General features: G+C 51.4%; 2 protein-coding genes across 2 annotated transcripts in view; one reads left to right on the top strand and one right to left on the bottom strand.

Annotated features, from left to right (window-relative positions):
* The window catches only part of SARNP (SAP domain containing ribonucleoprotein), a 56637-nt gene extending 51540 nt beyond the window's left edge, over nucleotides 1–5097 (top strand). Inside the window, exon 12 of the transcript XR_006959940.1 lies at nucleotides 2723–5097. The gene's annotated coding sequence lies outside the window, so the exon portion shown is untranslated. The remainder of the gene's footprint in view (nucleotides 1–2722) is intronic.
* GDF11 (growth differentiation factor 11) lies at nucleotides 2685–12396 on the bottom strand. Its single transcript, XM_047067314.1, has 3 exons — nucleotides 11916–12396; nucleotides 6601–6998; nucleotides 2685–6075 (listed from the first exon to the last, which is right to left on the bottom strand). Exons 1-3 carry the CDS (start codon nucleotides 12346–12348, stop codon nucleotides 5695–5697), a joined length of 1212 nt encoding a protein of 403 aa, XP_046923270.1. The 5' UTR covers nucleotides 12349–12396; the 3' UTR covers nucleotides 2685–5694.
* Between the last annotated feature and the right edge of the window lie 1321 nt (nucleotides 12397–13717).

Here is a 13717-nt window from a genome sequence, read left to right as displayed (position 1 = left end):
TAGAGCACTGGGTCCTTCAGAAGTTTTCTTCACTTTGTCTCTTCATCATCATCTTTGTTAAAAAAATTTTTTAACGTTTGTTTTTGGGAGAGAGAAAGACAGTGTGAGCAGGGTAGTGGCAGAGAGAGGAGGAGACACAGAATCTGAAGCAGACTCCAGGCTCTGAGCTGTCAGTGCAGAGCCCAATGTGGGCCTTGAACTCAAGAACAGTGAGATCATGTGACCTGAGCCGAAGTGGGACGCTTACCTGACTGCACCTCCCAGGTGCCCCTAAATGGATTTTTTAATAACCTTTTTCATCCAATTCCAGCAGCTGTTCTTATGTTGGTCAGAAGTCGTTCATCTCCAAACCTGATCACCAAATCCTCCTCTTCCTGTCTCATTGTAGTCATTCCTTGCATACTTTTTGAGTGTATGAAAATTCAGGATGCCTGCCTTTTTTAATAATTCAAATCTTAACATAGTAAGTCCCTTTAAAAGCATCCAGGCTTGGAATTCATTATCTAAGATCCAAGTACCTTTCCTTTCTATCCCCCACTCGCCCTAGTGTAGCTGATCTAGGATCCAGATATAGTTAGCTGACTCCAGTCCTCTTTTCCCTGTCCTGAAGCTGTGACATTCTCTGCATACCTGGAAGCTCTTAATGAGAGAGTCTATAAAAGATGTGGAGGGAACTACCTTTCTCAGCTATAAATCTGTGCCTTTTTATGGTTCTCTGAGAACCATGGGATCGTTCTTTTTCTCCACCATCACCCCAAAATGCCCTTCCCCCTACTCCAACTCCTAGGAACTTCTGAAGATAGAAGGCTAGAAGTTTCTGTATTGGTGAGAGCTATAGGAAGGAAGACATGAATAAGAGCAGGACTTCTTGGGTTTGAGTCGTATTGCCATGTCTGACATGAGAAACAGATGAGGGGAAGAAAGGAACTTAATATAAGGGAGAATAACTTTTTCTCTGTTCTCTTCTGTGTGGGCCTCTCACAGGTAATGTCTTCCCTCTGATTCTTGAAATCCACTAAAATCTAACCTCCCCCTCTTGCTACATGTCCACATTCTTGTTTTTTACTTTCAAAGGGATTGAAAAATAATGGCAGGTTTCATACCTTTGCATACCCTTTGTGCCCAGGGTGATCCCAGCTTTCTCTTTAGAAATAAAGAAAAAATTTTCTTGTCCTTTTCTTTCCCTGCCTTTAGTTTTTCTGCCTCTCAGATTACTATTACTAGAACAGATTAGAGTGGAATATTGTGTAGCAACTACTTAGATGTAATTCCTCATTCCTCCATACTAATTCTACTGGCTCAGACTGGGCAAATCATTCCATGACTTTCCAGACTACCCAGTAGCGACCCTATGAAAATTGATAATAGATTATGTACTCAGCACAATTTGTTTACCATAGTTTGCATAGTAATCATTCAGTAAACTCTTAATTTTACTAGGTGACTTACAGTGGAAATATTTCTTTTCCCTGAGTAGGTTCCAGCCAGAGGGTAGGGAGGGAGCTGAGTAGATTCATTTGACTGTGTTTGTGAGTGTATGTGCTCAAGCGCTGCATGTGTAGATGCATGTAGGGATTCTGAGGGTGGGAAGAGGTGGGAGTCCTAATTGCTCCCATACTCCAGCTCAGGGGCAGGAAAGCTGATCTTGTGGCCTGGGGCATTGACTTCCCTGCCTCTGCCTCACTAAGGATCAGAAGCTATAAATGCCACTGCTTGCTGGTTCTTAGCATGGGGCCCTGGCATCCTAAAAATGGGCCAAGGAAGAGACTAGGATAGCTACTCATGCATTGGGTGGGGGGTTGTTTGGGGATAAAAGTCATCCGGCAATCTCTTCTAGGTGTCCTTTCAACATAGGAAATGAGTGATGAGAGAGAAAACCTATTTTTAGCTCAAGCCAAAATCTAGGAGTAGGTGTGGATAAAGCAGTTCCTTGGGAAAATACAGTATGTAGCACTTTCATCCTCTTTCAACCTTATTGTTGTAGTTGGTCTGAGGTGGGGTCAGTCTACTGACAGAACTGACAGGACAGGAAAAACATGGTGGCACACTGAACCCACAGTGGCCCTGGCCCCTATTACAGATCAGGTAGATGTGATAGGAGCTTTCCTTTGTTTTTTGTTGTTGTTTGTTTGCTTGCTTTTTAAATGTGAATTAGGCAATATTCTTTTGTTCTAGGTACATGGGAGACATTTTTATGGCTGAATCAGAGAAAGACTATTTAAGATGCTGAATCATCTTGGTACATTTACAAGTTGAAGGCTATGTTGGTTTGGTTTGTGGATTTTGGTGAAACTTTGTTGAGGAAACCTAGGATCAGGAAACTGTAGGAGAATGGGACAGATATTAGCTGGATCATCTTAAGAGAACCTACAGATCTTCTGTTAGTGTGAGCCTAGAAGAGGGTTTTGGTAATCTTTGGGACTGTTTTGGATCAAGTTATCCAGAGAGGAGTTGTTGCAGGTCCCCTCCCTTTCCCATTCTCTGCCCATCCTCCGTTGGACTATATATGTCCCCACCCTCATCCCAAATACCCCTAATGTTTTTTTTGCTCCCAAAACCACCACCACCCCCAACCCCCATCTTCTTTGAACACAAGGTTTCATCCTGTCAGAGCCTCTTTTGTTCCTGGTCTCCGATAAATAAATGTGGCGCTTGATTAGGGAGAAGAGTTCATCACTGAATTCTAAACTCTTTGACTGCTTTTATTTATTTTTTTTTTCAGGTTCAAGTGCTGGATTGTGTCATGTGACCATCCCAAAACTCAGAGCACCCTATGGCCATCCTTGCCCTCTGTCACATAACTTGAAAACTGCCAGATGGCCTTTTTGCAATGGTTCCCTCCAGGAAGCCTTGATCTCAGTGAAGAAGTCCTTTCCCGGCATTCCAGTGCCCCTGTCATCCCCATACTCCTCAGTCACCCTTAACAAACAAAGGCAATCACACACATGGTGTAACAAATACACAAAGTAAATAATAATTACACTACTTATGATCAGAGGGGCACTGGCCAGGTCCACACACAACATAAAGTGGGAGAGGGGGTGCTAGTTCCCACTAGGTTGCTGGACTGTGCCTCCAAGCCTCTTTAACCCCATGCCTCTTTGGGGGTGAGGGGGACCAAGGAAATGAGATTTCAACTCTTAGATTTATGTTCAAAAGAAAAAGACCCTCCCCCAACAAAGGTCATTATTTGGTGGTGTTAAAGTGGCATAGTCTAAGTGTCCCCCAAGTCTAATGCTCCAGCTCTCTAGAATTTGTAGAGGGAAGCCACCTGATGTCTGTTGCCTAACCCCCACCCTGTGCCAAGATCAGGAGACCGGAGCATTTGATCTTGGAGGAGGCATCTTCTGTTCTTCACTTCTCTGTTCCTCTCCTTCAACCAAGGAAATGTGAATGGTGTTGTCAGGTGTATCTTGTTCTCCAAGATTGGGGTAGAAGGAAGGATGAAGAACAGGGCCAGAGAGGAGAGGCTGGGGGTTAGCATAGCTGTTATATGGGAGGCGAGTTGAAATACTTAACAGCCCTTGCCCATTCCTGTACCAAAACACCTCATCTCATTTTTTCACTATGGGAATGGGCAGAAGATACTAAAGCTCACCAACATCACCTTCCCAAGGGTGGTCACATACCTTTGCCCCTTCTACCTGGGCCAGTCAGGAGAGTCATACTCGGGAAGAACAGGCCTTCCAGGTCATCTCTCCAGGCCGGGCTTTAGTCCAGTACTGTTTGCATCAGACCCATAACTGCTGGCTCTACTTAGAGTGACAATTTCGCTGAAGGTTCTTTATCTCCTCTCCTGACATCCTCTAGGCTCTTGCCTGGAGCCAAGAGGTCTGTGGTGAGGTATGGATAGGGTGTGGATCAGGAGAATCTCAACTCCTTGGCTTCAGGCACACTGTCCAGCTGGGAGGCAGAGGGGAACTTGTACTCTGAAGCCTGTGACTCCTCTAAGCCTCACATCTCTTCACCACTACTCTGGTGCCCTGGTTATCTGTCCCACAGCGAGAGGTATTTTATGTCCATAAAGTGCCCGTGGTAAGTGCTCAGAATTCATCTCTTGGCTGTGGCGGGTGCTGCTATTTCTCATTCCATCGAGGGGAAGAAACTGAGGCACAGTGAGTCCAGAGGATGGTGGGTCAGGATTATGGGAGGAATGAATAGGCCCAGCTAGTGACTTGGAGTGGCAACAAGTCCCTGCCTGTTTCCTAGCCTTCCAAACCAGGGAGTCTCCATCCTTCTAATCCTCTGCTCTAACTGGCCTTGTCAGATGCTTTTTCCTTCCCCATTGTATTGTCCCCTCCCTGCTGCCAGGTACTGCTAGATTCCAAAAATAAAAGATAAAAATAATTATAGACACTCTGCTCCCTTGTTCTCCCCCCTTCCACCCTGAGCTTTGGGTTTGGAGGAACTAGAATGTCCCCCCTCCAGAATCCCTTCCATCTTGGTCTGCTGGCTCTATTCCCTAGCCCAGAGCAGTGATTTGGATTCAAATGCCCTGTAACCTTCAACCTTCTTACTACTCATTTCTTGACTCCTCCTAACCCTTCCCAGACCTGGGACTCTGGGATCTCTATACTTTTTTTATTGACCTGAAGATAGAGGCTGGGAGTAGGGGTATTCCACAGGCTCTTTGGTCTCTCTCTTAGCTGGGGGGAATTTGGGCATATGTGGGCCACACCCTCTGGCTAAATAACTCAGGACTATGAGGGTGGATATGAGGGTTAATTTAGTGGCTCTCATACAGATCCTGAATGTTGAGGGTGCTCCCCTCCCCTTCTCCCCACCCCCAGCTCCTAAACCCTAACCTCTTACCAGTTTCCATGACTGCTGGAATTCAGTTCAACCCATTTGGCTCAGGAAGGTTAAGTTGGGTGATTATGGGTTGGAAACTTCCATGTGTTAGCCCTCTTGCCCTCTACTCCCATTCCCAACCCTGGAGGCTTTATACAAGTGCTTAAGTAGGTGGGTATTGAGGGAGAACAGTGGGTGGGTAGGTGGGTAATAAGGGAGAAATGGGGCACAGTGGGCAGGGGCCCTTCTATTTCAGTAAAGCCAAATACCAAAAAATGAAAAGTCACAATAAATAAATAAATAAAATTCCAAAATCCTTACTTTTGCCCCTGCCCTCGCTTCCCTTCCCCTGGCCACTGCTGGAGGGAGAAAGGGAAGAAGCTAAGAATGGATTTTTTATTTCCTCCTACTGAGAATGGTAGTCAGGGGATCTCCCCAAACCATACCAAGCCCCCACCTTGCCAGTGGAAGAAAGGAGGCTGGGTGTGGGGCTTTCTCTTACTCCATTTCAGCCTCTTTCTCATCTTTTATCTCTGCCTGGTCTCTGTCTCTTCTGCCTCTCTCTCCCTTTGCCTTCTCACTGCTGCTCTTTTTGTTCCTCTGTCTCTATCCCTCTGCTCTACCTCTGTCTCTACATCTCTCTGTCTTCTTGCCAAACCTTCTCACTTGCAAACCTCAAACACTCCCCACCTGACCATGCCCCCTCTTCCCCCTGTCCCCCAAACCCCTCACCCATCAATCCCCACCTGCCTCCCTCTGTTGTATTGCACACTGCTTGGGCAGGGAACAAGGTGTGATGTTCATGGGAAGAGGTGGAGGGAGCTCAAGGGCCTGGGGGCATGGGGATCAGGGCTGGGGGTCTAGGGGTAGGGTCTATGGGGGAGGCATCCTCTGTCCCCCACCTTAGGAGCAGCCACAGCGATCCACCACCATGCCAGGGATCTTGCCGTAGATAATCTGCTGCTTGTCATTGAAGTAGAGCATGTTGATTGGGGACATCTTGGTGGGAGTACAGCAGGGCCCAGCAGAGCCTCTTGGATTAGCCTGTTGCACCAAGTGGGTGTGCGGATACTTTTGCATGAACATGTACTCGCACTGGCCGGAGCAGTAGTTGGCCTTGTATCGTTTAGGCGCGATGATCCAGTCCCAGCCAAAAGCCTCAAAGTCCACTGTGAGGGGGTATCGGCAGCAGCGGGACTCACTCGAGTGCTCATCGCAGTCCAGGCCCAGGTTCCGCCGGGACCGTTTTGTGTTCTCTAGGACCCGAAGCTCCATAAAAGGATGCTGGGGATGAGGGAGAGGAGAAAGAGATATGATAGAGCCCTGAAGAGTTCCTACTCCCTTTCCTTTCTCACCTGCCCTTCAACAGGGGCATCAGAACAGAGACCATTGCCTTCTAAGCTGTTCCTCTGCTCCCATACCCTATATCTTCTACCCTCTCTCCTTGTAAGCTAGCTATCTGTCCTTCAACTCACTTCTTGAATTCCCCCTCTCCTGGCAACCTGACCCTGATCAGCCCCTTGGCCCCAGGCCTCATCAACAGCCCATTTTTGTGTTCTCTTGGATCTCCCATTAACTCACACTTCACCCCAAATCCAATCTTCAGCTGTTGTCTGGCTTGTATCTGAAAAACACTAGCTGCCACTCCCCACCCAATCCCCCAAAACTGCTCCTCTAGAACCAGCTCCTGGCCCAAGAGAAATAATGCTGGTCCCCAGCCCTTCTCATCCCTGGTCTACCTTTTCCAACATCCCACCTCCTCAGGACCAGGTTACACATATCTGACACCATCTCAAGCTCCCTGCTCACCAGCCCCTCAGCTCCCGGCCCCAGGGAGGTGACAGCCAGGTCTGTGCCACTGGGATCAAAGGCGTTGATCTCGATGCCCCAGTTGCTCTGTGGCTGGCGGAACCAGCTGTGTAGCACTTGCTTGAAGTCGATGCTCTGCCAGTGGCCTGAGCGTGAGTGCAGCTCAATCTTGAGTGAGCGGATACGGATGTGACGCCGGCCTCCGCCCCCTCCCCCTGCAGTCCCTTCCCCAGTTAGGGGTTTCAGTCGCAAGATCTGCAGGTAGACTGTGGCTGGGCGGGGCACGGGCCGCAGATACACCCACAGCTGGGCCTTCAGTACCTTTGTGAACATCACCTTGGGGCTGAAGTGGAAATGGCAGCAGAGAGGGCTACCATCTGTCTGCACCGCAGGGTCCGCTGATAAGAGAGAAGGGGACACAGCATCAGCAAAGGGTATTTGTGAAGGGCATCAGCAGCCCTGGGTGGCATTGACAACTTGGAAAACTCCTCCTGAGTTGTCCAGTTCTTTACCCTTCTCGTGTTTGTCTTGTTGACTACTATGTCACTGGTACTCAGAACAGTGCCTCCTTTATTTCCCTATAGGATATCTCTCTCAGGCCTTACTGATCTGCATCCATTTGCCCCAGTACACACAATCCCCTCTACCAGATAACTTGCACAGATAGCTATCAGGGATATCCCCTTCCACCTGCAGCCTTCCATTCCTCCAACTGCACCCCCTGCCCCCCAGCATGTAGGGCTCCAAATTTTTCTGAACTTTTGATGCTCTTCATAGAAGCCAAACCTCATATCACACCTGCTGTCCTCATGGCACCTTGCCCCATTTCTGCTCTGTGTTGTATGGTGGCCAGGTGGAGCCTGGCACAGCCCCCACCCCCAACCAGATGGTCTTGAGGGTGGATAACCAGGGTCCAGGTAGGGAACAGGGGCTGAATGTATTCCATGAGGTAAACCAAGAAGCATCTTAGGCTTCTTGTACCATTCATGCTAGAAATAATATACTCAGAAGAATGGAGCTACTCAAGTACTTCCTGTGCATCTGACTCTCCAGTCCCTTGAACCTGAGAACAAGCTTCCTGAGCTGCTTCTTCCTCATCATCACCATACTGCCTCAACTTTTGAGGAAGGGAAAAACTACCTCCATGTTGTTTACTCCTACTGCCCAAAAGCATCAGCAATAATATTCAACACATCAGATCAACTGGAATCAGTCTTCTTTTCTCCCCCTAGTTTCTTTTGGTTTCTCAGTCCAAGGCCAATAAGTCTTTACAAAGGTTTAACATCTCAACTTTACATTTTGGCCCATTACCCCTTATTCTGGACTATAAATTGACCCTTCTTGGGTCTAATGGCTGATCCTCAGCATCTGCCTTTGCTTCCATTTCAGTTCCTCTCAGTTCCGCTTTCTGAGCTCTTAAGTCAGTTGGAAATGCCCTAAATAATGTTTCTCATTCTAAACAAACTGAGAGAAAAAGAGGCATGAGTGTCCAGAGCTATGTAATTATGAGCAGGAAGTCCAGGACCTTAGGTATCATGCCCAGGTCTTGAGTTCTGCAATATCATGGAGGACTTAGCATCTATTGTCTCCCATCAGCACTGCCCCATCCCCGCCCGCCCCCCTCTCCCCCCAGGAGAAGGAGGGTCTTCCAAGTGAAGCGAGGAAAGTGTTCTACGATCTTCATATATTCAGGAATGAGACACAAAATTCCTCTGGTAGCTTCCTTTCCCTTGGTTCTTCTCTGAGGTCCTAGGGCACTGGTAGTCCTCCCAGTTATCCTCCTGCTGGAGCTGTAGTGCCAGTATTCAAGGGAGGGTTCAGGGAGTAGAGATTCAGAGAGTAGCTGGGGTGGGGAAGCTGTTGGTGAGATGGGGCTACTTACTATGCCTAATTTCATAAGGTTGTCTTATTTTCCCACCTGTCTTCACTATTAGCTATTAATCTCCATGAGGGTGGACACTTGTCAATACTGTGTCTGTTTTGCTCCCTGTTGTAGCTTTAATGCCTCCCATAATACCAAGCAGTGTTCAATAAATGCATGCTGAATGAACTCCTGAAACTTCAAATCTTATATTATACAGGCAAGGGCCTAAAAGTTCTTCCTGGCATTGAAACACTGTTCTTTGACTACAATCAAAGTGGGTTTGATCACTGCTTGACTTCTCATTAACCTGTATCTGACCTTACCCACCAAATGTCTCAGGGATACAGATAATAATTCTTGTTTCATAGGAGTGCTCAGCATTAAATAAAGAATGAAAATAGTAGTAGCTTCTCAGTAAATGGTGGTTTATTGTTAGTTTTGTAAACTCTAAACATACTGCCCTACCTAAGCTGACCCAAGGTTTAGAAATGGAGAATTGGGCACCAGGGCCCCATCCCTCGAAATCTTTGGTTTCTTCAGACAGATACCCCAGGGAATCACTGTCCCCTTCTCCCCCCAGTGGATGTGGGACAATTGGTACTACAAGGGGACGGGGCCAAGATGGATGGAGAAAGAAAAGGGAAAGGAGAAGAGACAGGAGAGAGACTGGAGGTGGTGAGAGAGATAAGAACAGAGAAGAGACTGTTAGAGATGAAGGCAGGCTGAAAAAGACAGGCAAGAGAACTGGAGGAGAGGAGGAAGGGAGAGGGGAAGAGGGGAAGATCATGGTAGGGGGAGAAGAAATAAGCTTGGGAGTTGAAGAACACTGGGAGAGAAGGGGGAATGCAAAAGGAATAGGTGGAGGCTAAAAAGTGAAAGGAGGAAGGTAGTAAGCTCTGTGGGGTAAAGAGAAAGGATAGAAGGATACAGAGAGAGGAACAAAGGAGAAGCAGGTAGTGCCACAGAGGGAAACAAGAGGCTTGGGAGAGTCCCCAACACACACATAGGCCCAGCTCCCAAGGGGAGGGGAAGGAGCCACATCTGTGTTGGATTGATCGGGTTGATGGCAGGCAGCAGGTCAGGTTTAGTAGGCGGTGCTGGTCTGGAGAGAGGTCATTGCACTATTTTCAGCAAAAGCCCAACCCCCTCCCAGCTCACCACCTCCTCCTCCACCGCCCCCCCCCCAACCCCTTACACACTCTCCTTACCCAGGCTGGAAGGCCTAGGGGCAGGAGGTTGGGCTGAGAGGGCAGGGGCCTCTTGGTGTATGAGAGCAGAGAGAAACTGAGGGGCTGGGCTTGGCTCCCAGAAGGGCAAGGGGGCTGGGTTCCCAGGATGAAGGCTGGGGTGGGAGAGCCTGAGAGGGTGGAGGGAACTAGGGCAGGCACTGCAGCCTAGGAGAGGTGGGGGCTGGGGTCCAGGGCTGAGGGCTGGGGGAGGGGAGGAAGGGGGAGGGGAGCGGAGGCCATCTCTGCTGACAAACACCTCCCCCGATTAGCAGAGCACAAGTCTCTTATTAAAGCGGGTCCCTGGGGATTAGACTATAAAAGTCTCTTTTTCCTTTTCCCCTCTCTCCCTCCCTTCCCCTCCGCTCCCCCTCCCTCTCATAAGAGCTCAGCTTTGCTCTTAAAGGGGACGTACAATACCTGGCTGGAGACCTAGTTCCCTAGTTATCCTTAAGTGAAAAGAGGGCGGAAGTTCGGGAAGAACCCCACCTACTGGTGTTCTTCCCTGCACCCCCCCTCACCCCAGCCTAACCTGCACTTCCCGATGCAAGCACAGAGTGCCTTCACTTCCTGCACCCCCTTTACCACGACTAACTCTGGGCTCGAGTCCGTTGGTTAAGAGATGCTAAGGATGGAGAAAGGCAAGGGGAAGGTCCATCACCCATTCTGAAACTCCTTACACACACTATACCACAGGGACCAGAGTACCTTTTCCCTCTGTACCCTTCATCTTCTTCCAGCAAACTCTTTTTCAGAATTCCTCTACAACTGTTTCCTAGAATCCCCACCCCCACCCCTGCCTTCAGTCAATCTTAGACTGACCCTAGCTTCTGTAAAGCAGAAACCTCAGGAACACAAGGGAGACTGAGGAACCCAGACAGATCCCAGGCTTTCTTCACCACCACCACCACCCTCCTCAGCAAGTTTCCTAGTCATTTGGGTTTTCTTTTCTTTATGGCCTGGCCAAGTATTGTGGAGTTAGGGTCTGCAGAAAGACTGGTGGCAGTATGAGGCACTCAGCCTCCCAGAAGCACACCTGGGTTCCTGCTTCTCCCATGGGGTGGGCTACTAGGACTCCACCTCAGCCCCCAGCTTTTTATGACCCATCTGCCAATAAACCAGTCCCCCCCCCCTTCTGTTCAGAGCCATAAAACCAAACTGTGGGGTGGGGGGAGTGACTTTGCCAAACCACTAGGGAATAAGAGAGGGCCTGGTTCCCTGGAGTTGGAGCGGGGAAGGGGTGAAGGGACCTCAGTGGGGGAGGGGAAAGGGAGTCATCTGACCCTAGGGAGAGCTGGGGGGGGGGGGTTGGCCTGGATTTTCCAGGCCATAAAATTTCAAAGCAGCTCAAGTCTATTAACATGTTCATCTTCCGTTTGGCCAGGGGCTTGAATGCCTGGGTTCCCCCTCCTTCCTTATCTATTTCTTTCTTTTTTTCCCTAGGTCTCCCTCTCTCTCCTCAAATCCGGTTTCTAGTAAAGGCGGGTGAATATGGAAAGGAACGATAAGCTTTGAGTAGCCAAAGGGGTGCCCTTAGCCCTAGCGCAAGAGTTGAGTTCTCTGAGCTCGGTCAGTACGGAGAAGACACAGCTTTTCCAGCCCCTTGGGAGACCTGGTGTCAGAAGGGCTCTGGGTGAAATGAGTGCCAGTTGGGCTGCCAGGAGAGACACGGGGCTCTGGGACCTCACTCCTGCTGGAGGGAGAAGAGCGCTCAGTTCTCTGCAGCTCAAGTGGGCGCGCTGCGGTGCCAGGGGTGGAAAGGGTGGAGAGTTGGTGCCAAGGCTATTGGGAGGCAGAGAGCACCGCAGCCCGCTAGGGACTGCGGGGGTCCCGAAGCGTCCCGATTCGGTTCTCCAGCCTCTCCACCATCGCCCCTCAGGACTGAGCTGTTGCCCCTTCCACTCCGCTGCGAATGGGCCCCAGCTTCCCCAGTCTCCCCGCAACACGGGTCTTTTTTCGCACACACGGGGTGGAAGGCAGTATCTCGCAACCCTCTCGGTTTGCCCTCCCACCTCAGGGAACGGAGTGTGCATACAACTCCGCAGCCCATCTCCACCGCTCAAAAAACTTCTACGGAGCAGCCCCCGTCCCCCAATCAGTCAAGTTTTCGCAGAAAAGGCTTCTGGGCCAGAGCAGCCGCGAGCGCCCCGCTTCAGAGCGGGAGGCGCTCACTTTCCCGGAGCCCGAGCCAGCACCCCACTGCTCGCGCCCCGCCGCCCACTTACTCTCCTGAGCCATGCTAATGACAGTCTCGGTGGTGGCGTGGTACTCGTCCTCCTCCAGGAAGTCCTCGGGCTGCAGCGCGTCGCCCTGGAAGTCGTGCAGGTCCAGGATCTGCTGTAGCGGCGGCGCCTTGGGCAGCAGCTGCTTCACCACCTCGCGGCTGATGTTGGGCGCCTCCTTGAGCCGCAGTTTGCTCAGGATCTGTGACTTGATGCTCTCCAGGCGCAGCTCGCGGCTGTGCTGCCGCCACACGCACACGGGGCAGCCGTCGGGCTCGGGCGCCACGGACGGGGCCGGCCGGCTCGAGCGCTCCCCCCCGGCCCCCGCCGCCGCCGCCGCCGCCGCCGCCGCGGGGCCCTCGGCCGCCTCCCCCCGGGGCCGCAGCTCCAGGGCGAGGAGCAGGAAGCCCAGCAGCAGCGGGGCCGCGAGCACCATGCTGGAGGGGAGGGGAGGGAGGACTGGGGGGCGGGGACGCCGGAGTCCCGCAGGGAGGGGGCGGAGGGAGAAGGGAGGGAGGAGGAGGGGGTCCGGGCGGCGCGGGATTGGGGGCTGCCCGGCCGAGGGGGGGCCGGGGGGGCCGGGGGCGGCGGGCGCGCGGGCGGGGCGGGCGGGCGGCCGGGGCGGGCGGCTGGGGGGGCCCGAGCCCGGGCCAGGCCCTTTATAGCCCCGGCCCCCGTGTCGTCAGCGGCCGCGATTGGCTGCGGAGCCAACAAAAGAGGCAGCGCTGTCATCCGAGGCGAGAGAGGGAGCCGGAGAGAGCCGAGGAAAAGAGAGAGAGAGGGAGGGAGAGAGAGAGAGAGAGAGAGAGGGAGCGAGGGCCCAGAGAGAGATGAAGAGACAGAGATACTGGGGTGAGGGAGAGGAATGGAGAGAAAGAGAAAGTCAGAGTCAGAGAGACCAAGGAGAGACAGAGAGATAAAGACGTAGGAGACAGATCAAGAGACAGAGAGGAAGAGCAGCAGCAAGAGGAAAGAGAGACAAAGGGGGGAGAAGACAGAGGGGAGAAGACAGAGAGAGGAGAGACTTAGCTAGAGAGACAGAGACAGAGAAGGAAAGAGACTGGTAGAACTAGTGGGACAGTTAGAGGGGGGAGAATCAGGGACAAAGACAGGGGAGAGAGACCAGAGAGAGGAGAGAAGTATGGCCAGACCGAGGGAAGAGATGGAGGTCTATGGAGCCAGACCGCAAGAGGTCAGGGATACAGAGAGATGGGAACCGGGGCAGAGGAACTGATGGGACAGAGACCAGAGCCCCAGGAAAGAAGGAGAGGGAGAGAAATCTAGAAAGGGAGGCTTGGGAGATGTCAAGGGAGCCCCTGAGGAGGCAGGCACAGAAGATCAGAGGAAGGCAGAGATGAGAAGACAGAGACTCGGCAAGGGAAGGAGAGACAGCACAGTGACAGGGTCAGCCTTGGTGGGAGTATGGAGAGCCCAAGGGAGAGGAGGTAGAGAATTTGAACCCAGAGGAACCCCAGCTACCAGAGGTAGCCCAAATAAAATGTTTCCAGAAGCCATGGAGGGAAGCATCAGGCTAGGCTCCCTAGGGGCTCAGGAACAGTGAAATGGAGGGAAGGGACATGGGGGTAGCAAGAGAGACCAGGAGAGAAAGAGAACAGGGACAATCTGAGCAGTTGGGAAGGTGGTGGGAAGCCCTGATACAAGAGGGAGTCTTAGAGCTGGGAAGAGTGTGAGCCTGAAATTGAGGCCTGAAAGGGATAAAGGAGTCAGCAGGCTGGAAAAAGGCAGGAACTATGGACCACTGGGGACCACTGGGACTGGGGGAGGAGTAGAGGAAGCATGCGGGC

The sequence above is a fragment of the Lynx rufus genome, unplaced genomic scaffold, assembly GCF_022079265.1.
Source record: "Lynx rufus isolate CCGP_SWC_20201006 ecotype Redwood Valley unplaced genomic scaffold, mLynRuf1.p SCAF_7, whole genome shotgun sequence".
Lineage (NCBI taxonomy): Eukaryota > Metazoa > Chordata > Mammalia > Carnivora > Felidae > Lynx > Lynx rufus.
The sequence above is the reverse complement of the archived record's forward strand: the minus strand, read 5'-3'. Positions and strand labels throughout refer to the sequence as shown.

Coding starts and splice junctions, on each gene's coding strand:
- GDF11 (XM_047067314.1), bottom strand. CDS start 12,348: ATGGTGCTCGCGGCCCCGCTGCTGCTGGGCTTCCTGCTCCTCGCCCTG. Junction 6,999..11,915: donor CATTAGCATGGCTCAGGAGA/GTAAGTGGGCGG, acceptor CTCTCTTATCAG/CGGACCCTGCGGTGCAGACA. Junction 6,076..6,600: donor GGCCGGGAGCTGAGGGGCTG/GTGAGCAGGGAG, acceptor CCTCATCCCCAG/CATCCTTTTATGGAGCTTCG.